The sequence below is a fragment of the Heteronotia binoei genome, chromosome 5 (genome assembly GCF_032191835.1).
Source record: "Heteronotia binoei isolate CCM8104 ecotype False Entrance Well chromosome 5, APGP_CSIRO_Hbin_v1, whole genome shotgun sequence".
NCBI classification, from domain to species: Eukaryota; Metazoa; Chordata; class Lepidosauria; order Squamata; family Gekkonidae; genus Heteronotia; species Heteronotia binoei.
This window is the reverse complement of record NC_083227.1, coordinates 106,199,607-106,223,719: the sequence shown is the minus strand read 5'-3', so window position 1 is coordinate 106,223,719 and position 24,113 is coordinate 106,199,607. Positions and strand designations below refer to the sequence as shown.

The window sequence follows — 24,113 nt, the reverse complement described above, 5'->3', positions numbered from 1 at the left end:
CAAGATCATATAAAATTTAAGCAATATACAAATGAGCCACCAATTTTTAATATAAAAAGTTAAAACATACCTTTTAACAATATTTTCATACCCTGGGCAAAAAACGCCATTCCATTATCACATTGAAGGGCACTTGAAAAGTCCTAAGGAAAACAATTACAAGTGGCTTATATGTAACAGGTGTGACATGTTTAGGCGTTCTTTAAAGATACAGTGTAGCAAGCTACAGCAGTGTCCCAACCAAAACTTACAAATCACAAGAAATCATTCAAGCACATATCTAACCTCAATTACAGAAAACATGTCAGGTCCCAATCATTATTTAGCCCATGCGGAGTTAAGGTCCTTAATTTGAAAATCATCCACATTTCCTGTTGATGAAGCCATCTACTGCTGTCTACCTTGCCCCACAACCTTATTGGAAATTTAAGCAGCACACAGAAGCGTAAAGAATCAGGTTCATGCTTGAATTGGAGGAAATGCTCCACCAAAGGAGCATCCATCACAAGATTTTTCACTCTCGGTTTGTGTTCCAACACGCATGCTTTGGATTTCTCTGTCTATTTTTTCCGTGATTTTCTTGGTGAGTTGCCTAATAATTATACAGCTGGGCACAGGTTCTCGTGATTGACTAATTACCTCATGCCTGAGTCCAGCCTCAAAAGAGAAAAGGATGGTAGCTGCAGGAAGTTCAAGTCACAAACACCTGCAAGCTGAACTAGGTCCTGTAGTAATCACTAACCCTTGAGGTGCTTTTCCTCACAGTTGGTAACAACAGTTTTAAAACAGTTTGATAAAACAAAAATTAAATCACACATAAAAATGTAAAAAACATTAAATCCGGCGTTAATCCCACTTACATATCTAACAATCATTAGCATTGTTTTTCTGTTGTTTGGGGAAGGATTGGTCAGTATCCTCACACAACCCATCCTTGTGGGCTGGTAGAGGCTTTCACACTCTGTCTTGAGTGTATGGCTGTTGATTGCCACTTTATGTATCCTGACTCTCTCCAGAAGAGTGCTGTTTTTCTTTGCCACTTTCCTGTATGTATTTCTGTTGTGACATTTGTAGAGAGCTCCCTGCTCCTTTAAAGCAGTTCTGGGTGAAGGTCAGTATGGGGCAGTAAACAACAGGTGAGATGGCATTCCTCCATAGTGTCTTCCTTTGAGAGCTTCACATTCACCTGCTTCACTCAGTGAGCTTGCTAATATGGAACTGCGCAGAAGCCATGATGATGAAAACAGGGTTGCACTTAACTGTAACTGTTGTTCATCAAGTGGTATTATGTGCAGGCACACATCCCTCCTTCCTGCCCCACTGTGACCTCTCTGTAACTTTAGTGTCTTGGGCTCTCTGGCAGTGAGAACTGAGGTAGTAGCAGTTCTCCCCTTGGTCATGTGATCATTTGGCAGGAAACCATTAGAGGAAGGAGGGGTGTTCCTAACCTACTAGAAAGCTTTGGAAATCTTTTCCACAGCTGGGCTGCACACTCACAATCTCAATGTTGTATGCCTGCACAGAAGACCACTGAATGAACAACAGTTACAGTAAGAGCATCCCTGCTTAATGCCTTCTCTGCTATTTTGGTCTGTTTTTAAAGCTGTCTTTATTTATTTATGGTGTTGTAAATAAACACCATAATAGACAGACAGACAAACAGATAGATATGTCATGCTATAATTCCCAGATACCTATATTGTACTACTTAGGTTTTCACATCATCCGGTTTATAATATAATATAATAATAATAATAACTTTTAATTTCTATCCCGCCCTCCCCGCCAAAGCAGGCTCAGGGCGGCTTACAACATAAAATACATTATACATCAGATTACATAAATTGCAAATAAAATCCAAGTTAAGACAAATTACAAGTTAAAATTTACAAATTACAATGGTGCTAAAACATTCGATCTTCAATAATTCCATAAAATTCAGTAACCAAGAGCACTTTTTTAGAGGCATTTCCTAGTTTATCATTGGTTGAAGGCTAGTTTATAGAGGTGGGTCTTACAGGCCCTGCGGAACTGTTCCAAACTCCGCAGGGCCCGCACCTCTACCGGGAGTTGATTCCACAGCAGTGGAGCAGCAATAGAGAAGGCCCTATCTCGGGTGGCCTTCAATCTGGCCTCCCTTGGCCCAGGGACGGTCAGCTGGTTTTTTCCAGCCGACCGCAATGCTCTTTGGGGCTCATATGGGGAGAGACGGTCCTTCAGGTAGGCAGGTCCTCGGCCATATAGGGCTTTAAAGGTGATAACCAGCACCTTGTAACGAACTCGGTATCCCACTGGCAGCCAGTGCAGTTCGCGCAGCCCCGGCTGTATGTGCTCCCATCTTGGGAGTCCCAACAACAGCCTAGCCGCCGCGTTCTGCACCAGCTGCAGCCGCCGAGTTCGGCACAGGGGCAGCCCCATGTAGAGAGCGTTGCAGTAATCCAATCTCGAGGTGACCGTAGCATGGATCACCGTTGCTAGGTCACGGCGCTCTAGGAAGGGGGCCAGCTGCTTCGCCCGTCGGAGATGAAAGAACGCGGACTTGGCAGCGGCCGCTATCTGTGCCTCCATTGATAGTGAAGGCTCCAGAAGAACCCCCAAGCTCTTGACCCTATGTGCCGCTTTCAGCAGCACACCGTCAAAAATCGGCAAGGGGATTTCCCTTCCCAGGGCACCGCGACCCAAGCAAAGGACCTCTGTCTTCGTTGGATTCAACTTCAGCCCGCTCAGGTTTATGTCTTCATCCCATACAGATTCAGTTTAAAGTTGTCTTGATCTGGTTTGTGAAGCTTCTGCCAAACATGTTTTCCCAAACCTTGTAAGGTGTAATCCACTTCTTGCTAGTAGTCCTTAACTAAGAATATCTTAATTAAATCAAAACCCCCAAACATCTCTTGACATTTACACACTAATATTTTTTCTCACTATGCCTTTTATAGAAAAAAAATGACAAAAGTATCCGGAGTCCTTCACATTCCTTCCTAGAGTCTCATGGTCTTTTTGTGATATGCTCATACCTATCATTCACTTCCACAGAGATGAGCATGGAGGAAAAATGACCTGAAAGTCTCAACAGTGGCCTCAATAAGTTTCAGCAACCTTTCTGTCACATTCTATATATGTGAACTGGAGAGACAGCAAACATCATGTATTAAAGTGCTAAATGACTGCTTTCCATGAGAGTTTTCCTTCCTGAAACAATGGGTTTAAGAAATACTTCTTTATGTAACACAATTAATCTATGGGGTTTATTGCCATGGGATGTGGTGAGGGTCAGTGGCTGATATTGCTTCATGAAGAATAGGTCTCTAAAGGAGCACAGAACCAACTGTGAAGTGCATGCATTTAATGAGACCAGCATAACCTTGTCCGTTTGCATCTTTTGCTCTTAAGAACATAAGAATCCTGATGGATCAGTCCAGTAGTCAGTCCACAACCTGATGTTGCCTCCTAGCACTAGCACTTAAGAGATATGCTGCCTTTATATATGGAGGTTACCTTATGGCAAGTAACCATTGATGGAGCTATCCTCCATTAATCCATCTAAATATTTTTTTAAAGCCATCTGTGCTCATAGCCATCACAACATCTACTGCCATCGAATTTCACAATTTAATTGCTCATTGAGTAAAGAAGTATTTCTCTTTGTCTTAAACCTATTTCCTGTCAACAGTATTTTGGGACAGGGAGAAAAAGTGCTTTCTAACCAGACAAGTTTCTTGTTATCAGCAAGGCAACTGCCTCCCTTCTCCTCCACCTTAATTGTGTTTTAAGTAGGACAGGCTGAGCAGCTGGCTAGGGGAAATTTTGGTTACAAACTTATAAGGGGAAAGGTACTAGGTTTGTGTTTTTCTTTATAACTCAGCAATAAATGGCCAAGTGGCACCCATGGAGTGTTGAGGCATGGAAAGTGCAGGGAAACTTCAATGTAGATGCTTATTTGCCACCACAATTATCTCTGCAATCTCAGCAGCAATGAGAGTTACATGGAAAGCAGTTACATCGTGGACGCAAACTTGGAAACAAGAAACTGGATTAGACAGAGCCCTGGTCTGATCCATCAAGAGAGTTCTTAGATTGTTAAGATTATTTGCCCCATGCCATCCATTTGCCCTATTCCCTGTTGCTTCTTGATGCAATCTGGAATTCAGTTATAGTAATCATGAGCAACCTGACAAATTGAGCTACAAATATTTACAAACCATTTTTCTTCAGTGAATGAGAGGTGCATAGCTTGTAATTATGAAGCCTTTCTGATTTTATTGTTAATAGGTTCATATCCTAGGAGTAGGTCTGGCAGTGCATGAAAAATTTGTACATCCGGAGATGCGCCCACTACATAAAAAATTAATTGACCAGTTCCAGATGATGCGATCCAGTTTGTATCATGTAAGTTGCTAATCATGGTGTTTATTTAAAAAAAATACAGCAGTATTTTGAAATATTTTACTGTGTGATAAAATAGCAGATGTGAGGAAAGCTGAATATACAAAAAGTTGTGATCTACTAGAAATCAGACATTAAGAAAATTACAAGGAAATGGACAACATTTTTCTTTTGTTCCTCTGTTTATTTAATCTGCATCATGGATATTTTAGAAAGACACCGAAGGAGGTGATAGTGAGACACAGTGGTATATAATGCAGTATAAATAATGTGTATTTTCACTGACACTAAAATGCATAGTGAGTTTAGGAACAAATAATATGGAAACCTGGAGAGAAATATGCATCAAGGCTTGCTGCAAGCATTTAGTATATCCCTTAACGGGAAAGCATAAACCAAATTTGGGGGACTTTGATGGCTTATTATTAACTACTAGGACATACTTGCAATGCTGGCACTTTATTATATATGGTAAAATTCTACTGTGACTTTTGCAGTACAATCTTATACAGAGTTACTTCAATATAAGCCCATTGATCTCAATAGAATTTGATCATAGATACTTGATCTGCCGCCACAGGGAAGAGACAGTTTTTTTAAAAGTAGATTTACAAATTCATTCATGTGGAATGTTCAGCTCCATAAACAATAACGATGTCCAAATTTTCTTTCACAAGAAGCACAACTTTTTTCTCCTTTTCCTTGACAGGAATTGCCTGCTTTGGATAAATTGAGTCCAGTCTGCTCAGGTACCAGCACACCACGCAGCAATATGCTTGCATCGCATAGTCCTATGAGTCCAGAGAGCATCAAACTGGTGCATCGTCATAGGTATTTGCTTTAATTATTTATTTTTATTTTGCTTTAATAATTTCCGCATAAAGAAGATCTTTATGTAGCAGCCTTTTGTTGAATAAAGTCTAGAATGGAATAACAGCTGCATAGCTGCCAGGTACAGATGCAGAGAGACACTTTAGAGAAGATATTGGATTTATATCCCACCCTATACTATGAATCTCAGAGTCTCAGAGTGGTCACAATCTCCTTTACCTTCCCGCCCCCCCATAACAGACACCCTGTGAGGTGGGTGGGGCTGAGAGGGCTCTCACAGTAGCTGCCCTTTAAAGGACAACTCCTGTGAAAGCTATGGCTGATCCAAGGCCATTGCAGCAGGTGCAAGTGGAGGAGTGGGGAATCAAACCCGGTTCTCCCAGATAAGAGTCCACGTACTTAACCACAACACCAAACTTTAAGAGTTATAAGGAAGTCCAGTCTTTTTCAATTGGAATTATTTTGGGGATAAAGGGTTCTTTTTATAAAGATGACTATTTAATGGTTACATTTTCTGAATTATGAAGGACAATATGTGGAACGTTATTATTATCATTTATTAGATTTATATCCCACCCTCCCCACCGGAGCAGACTCAGGGCGGCTCACAAGGAATAAAATTGCAATAAAACAATCATGATACAATTAAAATATACAACATTCAATAAATAACAATTAAAACAGTTTGGTGCTAATGTTGTTAATGTCTGATGGTGTTCAGTGCTCTAGGTCTGCTAAAAGAATGAACAATTGACTAGTAAAAACCTATCCACTAGTCTCTTGCACAAGGTGAGGAAGCACTATGCAAGAGATGGGGGCAGGTGTTTCTACCCATTTTTCCTTCAGGCTGCAGTCCTCTGCAATTCCCAAGTCCCCCTATCTCTATGATGGGGTGTGTGTGGGGTCAGGGGCTTTACTGGGGATAGGGAGGGGTAAAAAAAAACCCCACTTCTGCAAACTTGCTGCATTTGCAGTAGCTAGGGACCCAAACCAGTGAATATATATTAAATTCCAAAAATTGCAATTTTTCTAATACTTTATAGATCAAGCTGAAGTCTGTATAAGTAATGGTCTATTTATATAAATGTGAAAATATATTCTGGACTACTGTATTTACATAACAGATTAGTGTTTACTGTGAATAGAACTGAATAGACACAGGAACCATTATTTAGCTCATTGTAGTTTTATTGTTTGATTTGCATATGAAAAATAAGGGAGTCTTCTGTAACATAGTCTGGCAGTCTTGTTCTTCTGGTGATAATGATCTCCAACTGGACAAAAGTTGGACATCCTTATTTAATATAGTGACAATTCTAGCATGAACTGAAAATGTAGAAGCATGTAAAGACTTTCATATGTACATTATTTCAAGATTTTAAAAAGCACCGTGCTACAGCTTCCAAGTGAATGAGATGCAGATTCTACATTTTAAAAAATCTGAGTCCTTTATCAAAACAAACAATTAAAATTATTTATCTGTTTTTCTATCTCTGTAGCCCATTGAACATGCTGGGTACAGTCCGACACTCGTCCTCTTCTCTTTCTTCCCATACATCAAGTGAAGCAGGAAATTTGGTTATCCTAACAGACAGTTCAATTGGAGAAAATGCAGAGGACATGTACCACATGCAGGTATACCCTGTTACACTTCAGGAGCCCATTGCAAGAAATATGTAGATTTAACATGATGTATAGGTCACTTAAAGAAAATCAGTGCATCTACAATAAGCAACTGTAGAAGTTATATGTAACATTTAGGCTTATAAATAATTAATACAAAGTTATGAGAATGTAGAGTAGTAGAACAAGGATGTCAAACTCATTTGTTATAAGGGCTGGATCTTAAATAAATAGGACTTTATTGGGCTTTGTCATAAATGTAATGTCAGGTAAGTGGAGATAAAAGGACACAGACAAACACAATTAAAGATGCAGTGCTTGGTACAATCAACATGTTTGGCTTCAGAACCACAAGACGCTACAGCTCTGTCTTAGTAGAGGCAGCAGCTCCTGTAGACCATGGCTGGCTGGTGATTCAAGCTAATTACCTGAATAATAACTGAAGGCAGAGCCAGGTGTGCTTCAGGCGGCTTTGCTGGGACATCAGGAAAAGCACCAGGCAGAGTCTAGAAGCTGCTGTATCTCAGCAGAGGTAAGAACTTTTGCAAATCATGGCTGGCTGCTGATGGGGGGGAGGATTGACTGTAAGGGTAGGTAGGGTGGAGGTCCATAGCTTGGCTTGGACTATTGTGGGCTTGGTAGATTGTGGGGGGTTTTGGTACACTATAAATCTGCTGCACAACTGGTTAGATCTTCCCACAGGTGGAGAGGGAAACCAGAGTAAGCTGTGAGACGTGCCTAGGTGACCAGGGAATCCCTGTAAGATAGGGAAGTGGGAGGTATGGTGATGGATTTAGAAGAAGATTGAGAAATGGCATGCTCAGTCCCCTTCTAATCACCTTCCCATTCCAAGGAATTATGGTGGCAGAGCCAGACTTCTTTGCCTTCCTCTTCAAGCCTGATGTTGTGCAATGTTAGATTGATTATGAAGAAGACTGCCTCCCTTGAAGAATGTATTCGGAAAGGCAGTTTTGAACTGGCATGCTTCAGTGAGATCTGAGTGGACAAGGATGAAGTGGTGGCTCTCACTCAGCTGACTCCCCCAGGATACTCATTCCTTCATGAGTTGCAAACAGAAAGACAGGGGTGGTGGTAATTCTCATCCAAGATTTTTTCTCTTTCAAGTAATTCCTGCACCAGACATCACTGACAATGAATGTGTAGGCCTGGCATGGGGTGTCAGGGAGAAGGTGGGAGTCTTGCTGGTTTACTGTCCGCCCAGCTTACCAGCTGGTTCCCTGCTGAGGCTGTTTGAGTTGGTGGGGAAGTAGGCCTTGTATTTCCCCCAAATGATAGTTTTGGAGGACTTCAGTGTCCATGCCAACGCTGCCTTGTCTGCTGCCTCCTTAGACATTATGATTGCCACAGCATCATTGGGACTCTCCTAGATTGTATTGGCTTCCACATGCTATATCTGATATTTTGCACAGGAATTTATCTGGATTCAGTGGCGCTTTGCAAACTGGTACTATAGACTGATCATTACTTTGTGAAGATTGGTTTGAGATTTGTCTGCTCCCTGAGCAGGGGTGGCAAGTTTATTTATGCTCACCCATAGAGACTCGTGAATCCAATCAAATTCTGGACTGCTCTGAGGGATTTGTCTGGCTCCGCCAGCAGATCTCTTGATGTAATGCCTGGAATCTGGGCCTTCTGGAGGCCATTGACCAAGTTGCCCCCTGGCTCCCTCTTCTCCCCTGTACTACCTTGTCTCCCTGGTATACAGATGAACTAAGGATAGTAAAAAGGAGGCTTAGACTGCTGGTGATAAGTTCATGACAAAGGAGCAGTTCTGGTGATAAGTTCATGACAAAGCAATGAGAATACTTTATAGAGCCCTCTTGAAGGCCTATGACGTGGCAGTGAAAGCAACAAAGCACTCTTTCTTCTCTTTTTTCATTGTAACTGCAATGTCCTGTCCAGCTCAACTGTTTAGAGTTATTAGGCAATTGACCACCCCTTTGGTGGCTCCAAGAGTAGATGAAAAACTGGCGATTAGCTGTGACACATCTGCAATTTTTTAAAAAGATAAAGTTTCACTCCTTCACCAAGACTTGGCTGCCCTATTTGGAGTCAGTAGAAATCTTGGGGCCCTACCTGTGCAATTGGATCTATTTATGGACCCCTTCAACCTATTCTCTCAGGTTGCTGTTAACAGGGTCCTATTGACTGGCCTACTACCTGTTCCTTGGACCCCTGTCCTTCCTGGTTGGTGAAAGCCTCCAGGCAAGTGGTAGGAGAAACCTTGGGAAACATTATAAATCTCTCACTCTCCCTCGGCTTTTCCCCTAGCTTCCTCAAGGAGGCAGTTGTGACACTCCTCCTGATAAAGTAATCGTTAGATAAGAGGGACCTAGTCACTTACCACCCAGTATCTAATCTTCAATTTCTGGGAAGGTGATTGAGCGAGCAGTGGTTGAACAGCTACAGGAATTCCTGGATGAGACATCTGTTCTACATCCTTTTCAATCTGGCTTCTGACTGGGGTTCAGGACTGAGACAGCTCTGATCACTCTGGTTGATGATCTTTGGTTACACCTTGATGCAGGCAGGATGGTGCTACTGATCCCATTGGATCTGTCAGCTGCCTTTGACACAGTAGACCATTTGATCCCAGTCAGCCGTCTAGCCTACCCATGTGGGAGGGGTGTGACCTTGAGCTGGTTCTCCTCATTCCAGAAATCTTTTTTGTGGTTGGCCTTCTCACATGCAATCCCAATGTGTGCCTGCACAGAAAACCACTTAAAGAACGACAGTCAGCTTTAAGTGCAGCGCTCTTTTTCTGCTTACAGCTTTTGAAGGTCGGATGCTATGGTCTAAATGTGTGACCGTACAGAAAATCACTTTAAGCATAAATTTATGAGCTTGCATATTTTTGAATAGTGGGGAAATTCTTCAGTTAGCAGCACCTTAAGCTTGCAAGTTTTGATTAAAAATATGATTTTACATGTGATACTTGATATGAAGCAGATAAACTCTTAAAATCCAGGTTCCCTCGATCATTTCTTTTGCTACCATGCCATTCATATCTAGTGTCCTTTAACTCTAATATCTAATATCAGAACTGATGTTTGTGTTGTCTCTTCCTAGGCCAGTCCGTCCACCTCAAGCCTGAGCTCTACCCATTCTGCTCCATCACAGATGATTAACTCTGCTCCTTCTAGTGCACGAGGTAAGAAGTGGGTAGCTCCTTATATGAAGTTCAAGAAATAGCCATAGTTTTTCATCTTCAGTATTCTAGACTGTACTGTGATTCCTTTCTTGACACATGGAATAGTTTCATTATTACAAAAGCAAATTATTCCAAACTTCCTTTTATAATGATCCCACATAGCATGTCATCATTTCAGATCCCTTTGGTGTATTTCTCTGACATACATAAACTCTTAAGCAGTTGAACCGTTTGTATCCAGTGTACCCACCAAACTTTCAGCCTGTCCACTTATACATACATGAATTTATTTCAGTTGCAAGAGAAGCAGCCTAAGAATAACAACATGAGGTTGAAAATTAATGCCAAGCTTTTATCAAAAGAAAATTAATGAGGACAATGGAGTTAAGAGAACAGGCAGCATGAAATTAAAATGGCATGAAATAAGATGTACAAAACTGGCCTTCTTTGCATAGGTTATGAGTGAACCAAAGTCAGGGGGGGAGAGAGGACATAGAATAGCTTTTGCTATCCAATATTTTCTTTCTTTAAAACTAGTTTTGACCTCTTCATGTTTATTGAACATTTATTAATGAGTCTGTGTGGGCCTACTTTTGGAGAGAGTGGTCTTGGAGACCTGAACATGGGAAGATTCTAAAGGTGTGGCAGAAGCCAAGAAGCATGCAAACACACTCTCTCCACATACACACCCTCTTGACTGGCAGTTGTTGCTGTGAATTGGGGAGACCATGATGATCTCAACCTGGCTAAAGTCAGAATATGGAATTGTGAGTGAATTTCTAGAGACGTATTTGTCGTGGAATTAAAAGGCCTACCACAGGTGGCTGTTTCATTTCCCTTTTCTACAGGAAATATTTCATCATCAAATATGCAGAGACCATCATTGTTGCTACTCACCCATGCTGCTTTATTTTAGACAAATGGTGTCTGCATTTCTGTGCAGCTGCTACTGAAAATTTCTGTTACAGGTGGACCTAAGAGAGATATGTTGCTTCCACTGCAGCTACTAACCTGTTGGGTTATAATAAATGAAAAGTCATCCTTTCTTTAGAGATTGACTTTACTGTCCAGGGAGCAAAAAATCAATTGGCCATAAACAACAGTCCTTGAAAAAGACTAAAAAATAAAGAGGTACTGGCCTTGAAGGTCTTTGATCTCTGGTACCACTTTGCACTGAGAGCAAAGCTACTTGGAGAATCAAGATGGGATAGATCAATTTTTCTCCCAGTTTTCTGAGGCACCCAGTGTAAATTTGATGCAAAAATGTGTTCAGAAAATAACTGGATGCTTTTTACTCAAGCAAAACAAGCCCTTTGGTATAACTTGCCTGTTTCACATTCTTAGTCTTTCTGTTTATAATTCAATATCCCTTTTGAACACTGAAATGTTGGAAGGAAACTTAATATGCATGTTGAGAACATAATTTTACATTTCAAGTTTGATCCTGCCTCCATATGTATTTTCAAGCAGACTGGGAAAAACATAAAGCATTGTGATAGCAAATGAAACTTTGAATGTACATTTATTATACAACTCCATTTCAGGTTGACTCCCATATAATGGTCATTAGAGAGCCAGTTTGGTGTAGTGGTTAAGTGTGCGGACTCTTATCTGGGAGAACCGGGTTTGATTCCCCACTCCTCCACTTGCACCTGCTGGAATGGCCTTGGGTCAGCCATAGCTCTGGCAGAAGTTGTCCTTGAAAGGGCAGTTGCTGTGAGAGCCCTCTCCAGCCCCACCCACCTCACAGGGTGTTTGTTGTGGGGGAGGAAGGTAAAGGAGATTGTGAGCCGCTCTGAGACTCTTCGGAGTGGAGGGCGGGATATAAATCCAATATCATCTTCTTCTTCTTCATTAGGAAGATAAAAATGTATTCTAATCTTACATTTGAAACTAGTCTTCCAACATTTAGCTTTGCTGCTTATATTTGAAAATGCAAACTCTTCTAGTGGGCATTTTTTTCCATTTTAATTGCTGATATGTATTGTGATGGCTTTATAGCTAAAACAACAAGAATTGTCATAACTGGGGCAGGAACTTCTAGTGAACCAGAGGAACTTGGTCATATCTCTTGTGAGGCAGAAAACGGATTTTACTTTCTCCCTAATTGTCATCCTTAAGTAATCCAGACTATGATGTTGTACTGCTCTGTACATTCTCTTTGAAGAATAAGAATTGGCCTAGGGCCAATCTAGTTTTTATTGTGCCTCTGCAGTGAACAGACACACCCTTGTCTGCATGCTGCTTCCTTTTACAGGTGCCTTACCTTTCTTCAAGCCAGGATTTAACATGAAGAGAAGATAGATGATAAGAAAAAAGAAGTGATGTTAGTGTGAGCCGGAGCTTTTGCTCAGAAGTGACACTAAGACAGTTTCACAGTTATCCCTTGTCCCCTTTGTACTTTTTCTCTTCATCCAGGGATGAGTCTTATATCTTTGTGGCCAAGGCTTATAGCATCAGCTCATCTGCTGCCAGTCTGTTCTGTAGTAGTAGTGGAGCACAGAGTGAGCATAAAAGGTGTCAGTCTGTTTTGCTCATAAGAATTGAAAGTCAGTATGTTGAGGCTGTCTTTTATGTAGATAAAATAGGGTGGAGGTTATAACCTGGCTCCCTTCCACGTTTGGGTCTCCATGTGTCAGCAGGCATAATTTTTGATGGGCTTTACCATTCAGCTATCACAAGGCTGCAATCATCTCATTCCCTGGCGTAAAAGCTTTGGAGGGTTTTCTTAGGCTGTATGGCATTTTGCCTTTGGGCAGTGTCTGCTGGGTAAGGAGTGCTCTTCCCCTGCCTTCCTTCTATCCATAGAGATAATTTAGCTCTTGTCCTTCCTTTTTGCCCCCTCCATGTAGTAGTGGAGTATAGGGCTTACCTTGCTTGACTTCTCATGGCAAAATAAGTATAATATAATGGATGAGTATGTAGCTATAGCTCTATTTGGTCCATTTCTCTTTCTGCCTCCCTCCTGTTTGTAGAGACCATTGACCTTGAGTTTCTCTACACATTCACAGCAATTCATTATCCCATGTGTGTGTGCGCACACACATATTTTAGACTCCTCAAATTCTGGACTGTTGGCTGGAAAGTGGGAAGGATTTCTTCTGCAGGAGTCAAAACAAGAAATTTGCTGCCGACAGGCAGGCTTGAGCCTCTTTCATTTGTGAATTACTAAAAAAGGGCTGCAAGTTAACACGGAGCCCCCTTCACAGCACTGAGCAAGGGTCAGGGAAAGGTCAGCAGGATTGCATCCAGCCATTGCAAGTTTGTGGTGAAGAAAACGTTAACCTTTGGCTTAAAAACCTGCTAAATCTTATAAATTAGTCACCTGCTCAGGCCCATGGGTATATCTTCAACTCCCAAGTGGTACAAAGTAAACCTCTCAGGAGCAAGCACTACCCCCTCCCAGTCTCCTTCTCCCCTGCAGTTCCATCAGTCTCTGAGACAGAATGCTATTCTTTCTTCACTGGATTTAGACATACCACCCAGAACACTAGCCCCTCCCTCACCCCACTGACAGCTGTTGCCTGCCCAGCAAGGTGCTCATTCTCTCTTCAGCTGTGACCACCAATTTTCCTCAAGGTCTAAACAACAGCATTTTCCCAAAGTTTCTTAGATAAGGAGTTGGGGGCAGAACCTGCTCCTAATCTTTTCATGGTGACCATACCATCCAAAAAACTTCAGACTCTTTTATGTATGTTGCCACACAAACCATTGAAGGAATAAATCACCCTCTCCCGGATCTGAAGTAGGCATTGGATTGATCCCTGGCATCTCCAACTGAAAAGGGTCCAGGCAAATAGGCGTGAAAAACCTCAGCTTGAGACCCTGGAGAGCCGTTGCCAGTCTGAGTAGACAATACTGACTTTGATGGACTGAGAGTCTGATTCAGTAGAAGGCAGCTTCATGTGTTCATGTGATGAGATAATGCCATACCCAGTTGTTCTTTTCTTCCTCAGTCCTCACTGAATTCATACCTAAGGTGCTGTCTGCTATTTATTTACAGACTATGCTTCTGATCAAAAACTCAAAGAAGTTTCTTCTTTTTTTGCAGAGGTTGTCCTTGAAAGGGCAGCTGCTGTGAGAGCCTTCTCAGCCCTACCCACCTCACAGGGTGTCTGTTGTGGGGGAGGAAGGTAAAGGAGATTGTGAGCTGCTCTGAGACTCTGAGATTTGTAGTGGATGGCAGGATATAAATCCAATATCATCTTCTTCTTCTTCTTCAAAGAACTCCAAAATAATCTGAATTCAAGCTTATTTATTTATTTATTTATTTAGTAGGCTTATTTTCTGCCCTTTCCCATAAATGGGCTCAGGGCAGATCACAACATAAACTGACAACAATAAAAAACTACAATTCAGAGCTAAAAACAATGCATTAAAACTGAACAAAATAAGGACAATAGAACAATAAATAAAGTGTATCACAGCCAGAGTACAGATGGCCATACCCAAGTTTAAAGGGCATACCCCTGATTTTCTCTGCTTCCTGAACAACGTCAGAATGATTAGTGGGACCTAGCAGGAGACTGTATCCTTTTATAAAAGGCTATAAGGATTTTTGCTTCCAGCAGTTGATGAAATGGTTGCAATCCTATCAAAGGATTCCTGTCTTCCTCCTGAAAGAAATGTCCTACACAGAATAGAGACAGGCCTACGGCCTCACCACCCTGAACAGAGCTATGGACCCAAACAAAACAGGCAATAGAATTGTGTCCATATCTTTCTTGGTGGCTACAGCTGTCCACACTTGTCTTCAGAAGGAACAGCTTTTAGAATCAGTGTCCCACACTCTCAATTATGTGTTATAGCAGCTGTCTTTCCTAGCTGGTAGTGCTACAAATACCCTGCAGTATGTTGATAGGGTTGTCATCTCTTGGAGGGACCTGGAAATCTTCTGGAATTAGATCTGATTTCCCGACTAAAGAGATTTATTCTCCTGATGAAAACTGCTGCTTTGGAGAGTGTGGACTGTATAGCATTATACCCTGCTGAGGTCCCTCCCCTCCCCAGGCTCTACTCTCAAATCCTCAGGAGTTTCCCAGCCCAGAACTGGCAACTGTAAATGCTGGCAGGACCACAGTTCTATTTGTGGCTGAGACCTAGGGATGAAGTCCCACCCACCAAGTCCATTCTTGCATCTTCAAGGGGATACCTTTGCTGAGTGCCTCCATAATGCCCCCCTCCATAATACAGTGGCTACCATATTTTCAGAAGTGGGCTTCAAAGGCAAGACAGGGAAGATAGCTTCCATTTCCGCCTGTTCTAGTACCAGAATAGGCCATCCAATCTATTCAGATCTTTCAAGGTTTGTAAAATCTCCACATCGGACTCACAGTTCTGGCAAAATGTGCCTTCCCCTTACCTTCTAAGGGAAGTGCCAAAAATACTTCTAACTTCATATGCTACAGTATGCTTCAGAGGCTGGTTACTGGAGCAAGGAGAGTCTTGTGTAAAACCTCACAGTGCCCAGTTCAAAACAGATTCTTAGTCTCTCCTTGCTCTGCAAAAGCAACAAAAAACTGACTCATGGCAGTAGCAATCAAAGACTGGTCGATATCAGAACCACAGAACTGGAGAGGGAAACAAGCATCTACTGGCACCTTTCTCTCACCTTAAAAAAGTGAGCAAAAGACATCCTAAATCTCAAAAATATATCTTGAGATCCACAATTTCAAATTGAAGAGTCCTCCATCCTCTATGTATCCACGGAAATTCCTGTCTTTCACTGACCTCACAAATGCTTATCTGCTTATTCCTATCAGTTTTTCAGCTCAAATGTGTTGGGTCTTTTACCAGGGGTGGTACTCTAAGTAACATAATTTCCATTTGGATTTACCACATTGCTGACGATGTTTTCAAGGTTCTTGTGACAATTGTCTACATTTTTCCAAGTGGAGTTGAGCTTTAACATGAGGCTTTAAAGACGATTGTAAACAGAGCTCATCTTATTCTATGGCAATGAGAATAAGCATACATTTATATTGGCTGTAAATACATTTCAGCAAATCTACAAAATTTCAACAAACTACATGACTATGAGGCATCCCCCATTCATTGTGTTGGCATAGAATGCCCCAGATCAACAGGAAGAAACAGTTGACTCCAGAGTAATATAGTCTACATTTGAGTGTGGTAGTCAATGCCTGTTTCCGGGGTGTTGCTGTCTAAGGACAGAGTGAGGAAGCTCATCAGCTTAGAGGTACAGAAGCAGAACCCTTGCCTCTCACCTCAGTGTGTTCTAACAGTTGACAGACATGCTGGTTGCTGTCATTCCATCTTTGTTCTCTGCAATGTTTCCATCAACCTTACCACCATCTCATTTTGGCCAGGTTGGAATGCTTGATGCAAGTTCCAGACAGTCTCAACTCTTACCTGGACTGGTGACTGAGCACTTAGCATGGGCAACTAAGGATACTGCTTTGTCAAGTATCTGTTTGGATCACATTGACAAACAGTGCCTGTTGGAGAACTTGCTCTGTGGATAACATGACACAGACACAGTGGCTGAAATCTCAGGAGGAAAGCCTTAGCATCATTCTTCTAGACATGAATTTCAACTTCTTTTCCAGGTCATAAATGTATTCATTCGCATTGACAAAACCGCAGCACTGTGTTTCTGGAGACTTCTGATCCTCAGTGATGACTAGAGAGGCAGACCTCTTCTTCCAGTGGGTTGAGTTTCACAGTGTCAGCTGTACATTAACGGTACATATAACATCCAGGCAGATAGGCTAAGGAGAAGAGCTCTGGACCCAGATGAGTCAGATCTTCATAAGGAAGTATTCAAACAGTTGAATCTTTGCTTTGGAAACCCACAACTGATCCATTTAGCTCCCCAAATGATGCCAAGGCCCCGAGGTTTTTCACCAGGACCAGGGACAACAGAATTCTCAGTATGTACACCTGAGCAATGTGACTTGCCAAAAGAGCACCTGAACACTTTCTCCCCTATTTGTACTGTTGTCATCCTACCTGGCCATTTGGGAAGCTCTCCAATTTAATGGGAGATTGTGCCACCTTCTTTCCCTCAGAGATCCAGTAAGATCTCTTCTCCCAGGTTCCCCTTGTCTTTTATTCCCTCATACTCTGTCCTTGCTTCTGTGCACCTACATACATCCCATCAGCCCCTGGATGCTTCAGCCAGCTGTGCTCAGGTGGGCAATGCATTCAGTCCCAACCCTCTCCCTTTCAGCAGCTTCCATCTGTGTCAGCTCACTAAGGGTCAAGCCCATGTGTGCAGCTGGGATGGGTGCGGCCAACATCTTAATAGGATCCTGCCAGTGTGTTTTCCCATGAGCCTTGCCTGACGGGTGGCTTGGCTCCATTGGCATTTAGAAGTGCTCTGTGCCTGGTGGTGCTTGGAGGTGTGTGCTGAGCTGTCTTACTCTCCTCCCCCAACAGACATTCCCTCTACTTTCCTAGGTAAGGAGGAGGACCAAGGCTGCCCCCCAAAATCCAAGGTGCTGAGCAAGCCCAAACATCATGTATCTAGGTCTATTTTAGGAAACAGAGTCAAAAGAACTGAGATGATGAGAGATGACGTTCTAGATTTGTTGAGAAATTAAAAAACCATAAGTCTCCAGATCCTGATGATCCCAAGAGTTCTCGGGAAACTCAAATGTGAGTTTCCTAATTTACTAATCGGTATAAGTTTTACTAATCGGTATAAGTAAATTTTCAGTAATTTACTAATCGGTATAAGTAAATTTTCATTCAAATCAGCATTTTTAATCACTGCCCACCAGCTATATGTAGCTCTGCTCACTGTACCTCATTCCATTGTCTGAAGGAAGTATGCATGCATATGAAAACTTACATTCTGTATAAAACTTTGTTGGTCTTAAAGGTGCTACTGGACTCCTACTTTGTTCTTTTGCTTCAGACCAACATGGCTGCCCACCTGGATCTATCTACATGGTTGGTTACTGTGTGAAACAGGATGCTAGACCAGATGGACTACTGGTCTCATCCAGCAAGGGTTACATTCTTATCAGGAACATTCAGACGTCACCTTGATTGACCTCAAGTAGCTGAGACATCCCTGGTTACAGATCTCATCAACTGCATCTTCACATAAAGCTACTGACTCAAAATTTTCTCAGCCATGCTAAGAAGAGACCTTTTATTTTTAGATAGAAAGGTGCTTAAGGCTTATCTCAAAAAGCACTCAACTTTTTAGAAGATGTGTAGTGAAACCATTGGGCCAGCAGGGCTTTGAATACCCTCTGACAGCTTAGAGTATGTATTGGTGAGATCTGTTTAGCTGTTGACAACATTGCCCCAGGGCATATTCATTCTCTCTCTCTCTCCTCTATCAGATCTTGTGCTTTCAGTAGTGTATAGCAGCAATATAGTCCTCTCTGCACATATTTGCTAGGCATTATAGAATTAATCTTTTGGCTTCATGTATCATTTGGCAGAACAGTTCATAGAATCAGAGTTGGAAGGGATATCCAGGGTCATCTAGTCCAACACCTTGCACAATGTAGGAAATTCACAAATACCTCCCACACACACACAGTGACCCCTACTCCATGCTCAGAAAATGGCAAAAGATGGGTTCTTCAGTGTGCTCTTGAGCCCTAGTACTTCCAGGCTCCTGTCCCTCTATTTCTTTTCCTTCCTGAGACTTTAGACAATACTTTTCAATACCCATGGTCTACTTTTTAAAAAAAAATGTATCCCATTCTACCTTTCTACAGTTTCTGCTGAACATGCAGTTATAAAAACCTCCTTGATATTTTTGTTTCCTCTGTGGTCAAAACTGATAAGGAAGTACTTTGAGGTTTTAAGAACCTACAATTTTCAGCTGCTTTCCCTCAAACTAGCACACCTGGAGGTAATAACTTTAGAAAGAGAGTCAATGAACATTCACTTCTGGGGTGCAATCCTATGTGTCTTAACATTCAAGAAGTGATTCTGAGGCCATTCTTCCTGCCTACATTATATTTATGACTATTATGTTAGTCATGATAGTTGTCTTCCTATAAAGTGACAGAGAGGAGTGTTTATGCTTATTCCATTCATTTCCCACCAACTGCTGGCAATCAGTAGAAATATTTGTAGTTAAACACACTACCGCCACCCCTTTATCTCAGTCCAGTTCATACATGTCGAACTGCTATAAGTATTACATGATAAAAGGCTGAGTAAATGGAATTAATAAATAGAATAAATGTGATAACTGCAAGGAAAATAAATATATGTTCATATACTATTTTAGGATTTTACTCCATAGGAAGTCTGTGTTTGTGTGTTTGTTCTGGGGGGGAAGAGGAGCACCACTAAGTAGTTGCTGATAGCTTTTCATAAATTCATTACTCACAGCTACAGGACATCTATCCTTCTGAGCTACTGTTTTGTTTGACTTCTTAATACTTTTACTTCATAATGTAAAAAAAGCGTCTTCAACTGACAATAGATTACTCACAGAATATGAGATATGAAATGGCAAAAAAGCTCACAATATGACCCACTGTCATATTTACTTACGCTTCCAATTCTTGCTGTTTCTGATAAGTTTCAGAACACTGTTATTTCTTCTTGACTGTTTTGCTCAAATTAGCTAAAAGTCTATTTGAAATTTCAGGGGAGGCAAGTTAAAAGAAAAACCCCACTCTTTCTCTACTTCAGTATACAAATTTATTGTATTGTAAAATCTCCACCTGGAATTAAATTGTGTAGCAGAAAATAAGCTTCATGGCATTGGAAAAAAGATGGGGTTTGTTTTTTATTTATTCCTTTTTGTGTACTTTTAATGAATTTTATGTTTACAAAAATTAGAGATTGATAAGCATTGGCGCTATAGCAAGGTGCTGTGCAAAATTTCACATGCCTAGCTCTGCCATTATGCTTCAGTCCTTTTATATTTATTTATATTCTTTTTAATTTAGTGCTGATGAAAGGTGCTGGATTGACAACACTGGAGGCTGAAGCCCTCTATTTATCCACAGAACAGATTCAGCATGGGCGGCAGCAGTGCAAGCTTCCCCACACTGCCCCCACCAATGTGCCTCATCTCTGTCCTGGAGGGACCACCTCTAGAGGTGAGAGGATAGCTCAGTCTCCATGACACATTCAGTCCTTGGCTTTTCTGTTGAGATTGACAACCAAGTTAGTCACCAACTGTGATGGAATGCCTTGAGACCTATCTGTCAGGAAGTACACCATACCAGTACATTTCACTGTCCCTTATTTCCTCTGGTGGATTACACAGTGATTTTAAAACTGATAGTGAAACCTTGATTTACTGGATGATTAATATACCTGTCAATATTCACAGTCTGACAGAGACATAAAAATATCTCTCCCAATTACTACACTTTTGCAGCCAGCCATATCTCTGTCTAATCTTAAGTATTAGCCTTTCTTAAGAATCAAGAAATAGCTAAAATTAGCTGAGAATCAGAAAATTAGTTGAGAATCAGCTAAAATTTGACACCTCCCATTTCTAACATTTGAAGTTTAAACATATCAATGAGTAACATAGCAAAACATTTCATATACAGTTTCCAATAACAGTCCAATATATTAGATGCTAAAAGAAAATGTATAGAGCCCAGTGGCGCAGAGTGGTAAAGCAGCAGTACTGCAATCGGAGCCCTCTGCTCATGACCTGAGTTCGATCCCAGCGGAAGCTGGTTCAGGTAGCCGGCTAAGGGTTGACTCAGCCTTCCATCCTTCTGAGATCAGTAAAATGAGTACCCAGCTTGCTGGGGGGAAAGTGTAGATGACTGGGAGAAGCAATGGCAAACCACCCCATAAAAAGTCTGCCATGAAAACATTGTGAAAGCAACGTCACCCCAGAGTCGAAAATGACTGGTGCTTGCACAGGGGACTACCTTTATAAAAGAAAATGTAACCAGGATAACATGGAATTCCTGAAATTAATGCTTACTGAAACAGAAATTCATTTTGTAGCGTTCCATTTTACAGAATAATAAGAATGATATATTGTTAACCTTGTGCAGCAATGTATCATAAATCAGCGTTTGGGATGAGTCGACACATTTAGCACTGTACTGTAGAGATAAGCTTATTGAGGCAAATTCAAATTTGACATTGGCAGTTATTATGCATCTGAAAATAGCATGCATCCTTCTATCTTTCCCAATATTGTAACTTCCTAATTAAATCCTTATTAAAGTCAAAGTGTGGTCTCATTTTAGAGACACAGTAGCCTCAATATCGGTAGACAACCAGTGCAGTCCTAAAAAAAACTTTCCTGGGCTTAATTCTCATTGAATAGATTTGTGTAGGATTCTAACGTAACCTGCTTAGGATGCCATTATATGTCAGAATATGTAATCTATTACAATATAAATTATTATATGGTTACCATATAAACATCTAACAAGTAAATATGTTTAATTAATGTTTTAAAGCTATATTTGGAGTATGTACTCACAGAAGGAGCCATTAGGTCATCCTTGCTGCTGTATTCAGATTTCTGTTCACTGCTGTTTAATCAGTTCTACCCAGGTGTATCTAAACATCCTACTTTATATTTTAAAAGTTTTATACAAGCTGAATGAGGGGAAAAATCTGTTCATTTTTGAACTATAAGTAAATTATTTGGTAGCATTAGGAACACAATTACATTTTTGTACAGCACTTTTCTGAGTTCTTAAATTATCTGAGTTCATATATTATCTGAAGTCTAGTAAATATGTACAGCAGAATGGGTTGTATCACTTCAGACTACGTAGGGATAGCCACAATTCTAATCTCCCCCTGTGCAAATCTCTTGCAAATAAAAAATCAGGGCATCTAGGCAGTGGGGTGTAGCCTAGCCTATCAAATGCTGTGCTAGCTTTCCATTTTCTAAAGGCAGTTGAACAAAGAAGAATGTAATACCCTTCCCTGCAGTCTGAAGTGGTGTGTCTATTCTATCACCTCAGCATTCTGTCATCTCATTACCACCTAATTCCATTGAAAGTCTAGGTCAGGCCTCTTAATATTCTTTATGACTCTCTAAAGTTAAACCAGTGGTGCTGCCCCCTGTATTAAGTGACTGAGAATACTTGAATGGTTAACAGTAAGAAACACTGGCTTGCCACATAATAAATTCCTGGTGAGTCTGACATTCGAACCAGAGACTTCTGGCTTCACTTTTTATGCTGTCAACCTCTATACCAGGGGTGACCAGTGGTAGCTCTCCAGATGTTTTTTGCCTACAGCTCCCATCAGCCCCAGCCATTGGCCATGCTGGCTGGGGCTGATGGGAGATGTAGGCAAAAAACATCTGGAGAGCTATCGTTGGCCACCCCTGCTCTATACCATACTAGATTCATATTAATAAATTTGTAGGATGCTGGGATTAAATAAAAGATGCTTCTTAAAGCTGTTCTTTTTTGTAACAGTATGTTTTTCACTTATCAAAATTTACCTCAATATATATGTAACATTGTTTGATTCCATGTAAACAACATAGAAGCTATATCCAGCTATAGCAATTGCTCTTGTGAATCTCTCAATAGAACAAAATAGGAGTCAATTGCACCTTTAAGACCAATGTAAAATTACGTTGGTCTTGAAGGTGCAATTGACTCCTATTTTGTTCTACTACTTCAGACCAACACAGCTGCCTATTTGGATGAATCTCCCAATAGTTTTATTGTCCTGCACTGGCTTTACAGTAGGACTATGTTTGCTGAAGTGGGTCACTCAGATATTAATATTCCCCCAGCTAAGGTATCCATTACAATAGCAAGAACTATGTAGCATGTGGTTGGACAAAACTCAGAAGCATCTACTGGATAATCCCACTCATTAGTGTGGATGGGTGCAGAATATAGCTGTTATACATAAACCTATCTTGATGCAGTTTCTATATTATTTTGTCCCCACCTAATCTCTATCCTATTTTGTGACCTTGATTTACTGTTTCAGAGACTGAGCACTTTTTTGTTGCGCCATTCATGTGTTGCTGTGCTGCTTTTTGGTGATATATCACTTTAAACAAGTTACCTGAAACCAACACTTTATACAATATATGTATACTTACTGAATAGTGGACTTTCAGCAGGTTTAAATACATTGGTGAAGTTCCTTATCGGTATTAGAAGAAGCTCAAAGTTAGTAGGCCTTTAAATGCCCTGATTGAAAAAGACTCATACATTTACCAAAAATAAGTATGGGCAGGGTTTTTTCCCCTCTGCTAAGAGAATATATCTAAAAGCATTATCTTATAAATCCTATTAGTTGCTTTCCAGAACCCAGGAAAAAAAACAATGTTTGTGTGTGTCATTTTGTTTCTTAAATGTTGAAAGTAGGTTGGGGAAAATACTGCCCTCTGTTGATTATTTACAGGTGCAGAATAAAAGCACAGAAAGCAGGACTTAATCTGACATGTCACCAAAACCCACCAAGGACTGGTTTCTGTCATGCCAAAGATATTTTGGAGCCATGTGTATTCCTATATTAATGGATCACCTAGCCATATTTGTATTCCTTAAATGATATCAGGAATGCATTTTTTTTAAAAAAGGAAAAATGTCTGTAATGTGTTTTGTGCCTTTGCACAGTTGTTGGTACTCCTAAAAGATCAGTATTTTATATTTTGTCATGCAGAAATAGGACTAACTTTGAAGTGTGAGTAAATGAGACAGCATAAAATATTCAGTGAATATTGTGTATGATAGGATGTTCAAATTATTTGTTTGTGCTTTGTGGTGAAAATAATTATTGGAAATTAGGAAACAGTGTTTAATCATGCAAAAGAGTATGTATTTTTTTGGGTTTAATAACATAAGAGAAACTACACCAAATGCAGGGTGCTTTATTGCTGTGCTGACCATATCGTTTCACTCTGTGCTAAGTCTCACTCTACAGTCTGCATGTCATGCTTCTGTTGATGTGAAAGCTTTATCAACTACGTATAATATCTGTATTTTTGTGGTATTCAGATATTACTCGTGTGATTGTGAAAAGCTTGCAAGGAGGAGCATGCCATCCTCAATAGCAAGCATGGCGATACAACATGCTCTTTGAACCTGTCCAGTGAACTCATTTGTGGCACAAATAAATTGCAAATTAAAGCCCAGTGTTAAAATGTGCATCAGGTTCTATAGTACATCAGTTATGGTATTTTTTTACTCTTTGA

At 40.8% G+C, this 24,113-nt stretch overlaps 1 protein-coding gene across 11 annotated transcripts in view; it reads left to right on the top strand.

Moving 5' to 3' along the window:
* Positions 1 to 24,113, top strand: part of DOCK3 (dedicator of cytokinesis 3) — a 340,630-nt gene that overhangs the window by 294,923 nt on the left and 21,594 nt on the right. For 7 of the 11 annotated variants that reach the window (XM_060240011.1, XM_060240010.1, XM_060240009.1 and 4 more), the window contains 5 exons: positions 4,270 to 4,386; positions 5,093 to 5,214; positions 6,714 to 6,849; positions 9,928 to 10,009; positions 19,903 to 20,055. In XM_060240011.1, the coding sequence (XP_060095994.1) occupies positions 4,270 to 4,386; positions 5,093 to 5,214; positions 6,714 to 6,849; positions 9,928 to 10,009; positions 19,903 to 20,055 (610 nt within the window). The remainder of the gene's footprint in view (positions 1 to 4,269; positions 4,387 to 5,092; positions 5,215 to 6,713; positions 6,850 to 9,927; positions 10,010 to 19,902; positions 20,056 to 24,113) is intronic. The other 4 variants (XM_060240016.1, XM_060240018.1, XM_060240017.1 and 1 more) reach the window with 1 other exon arrangement.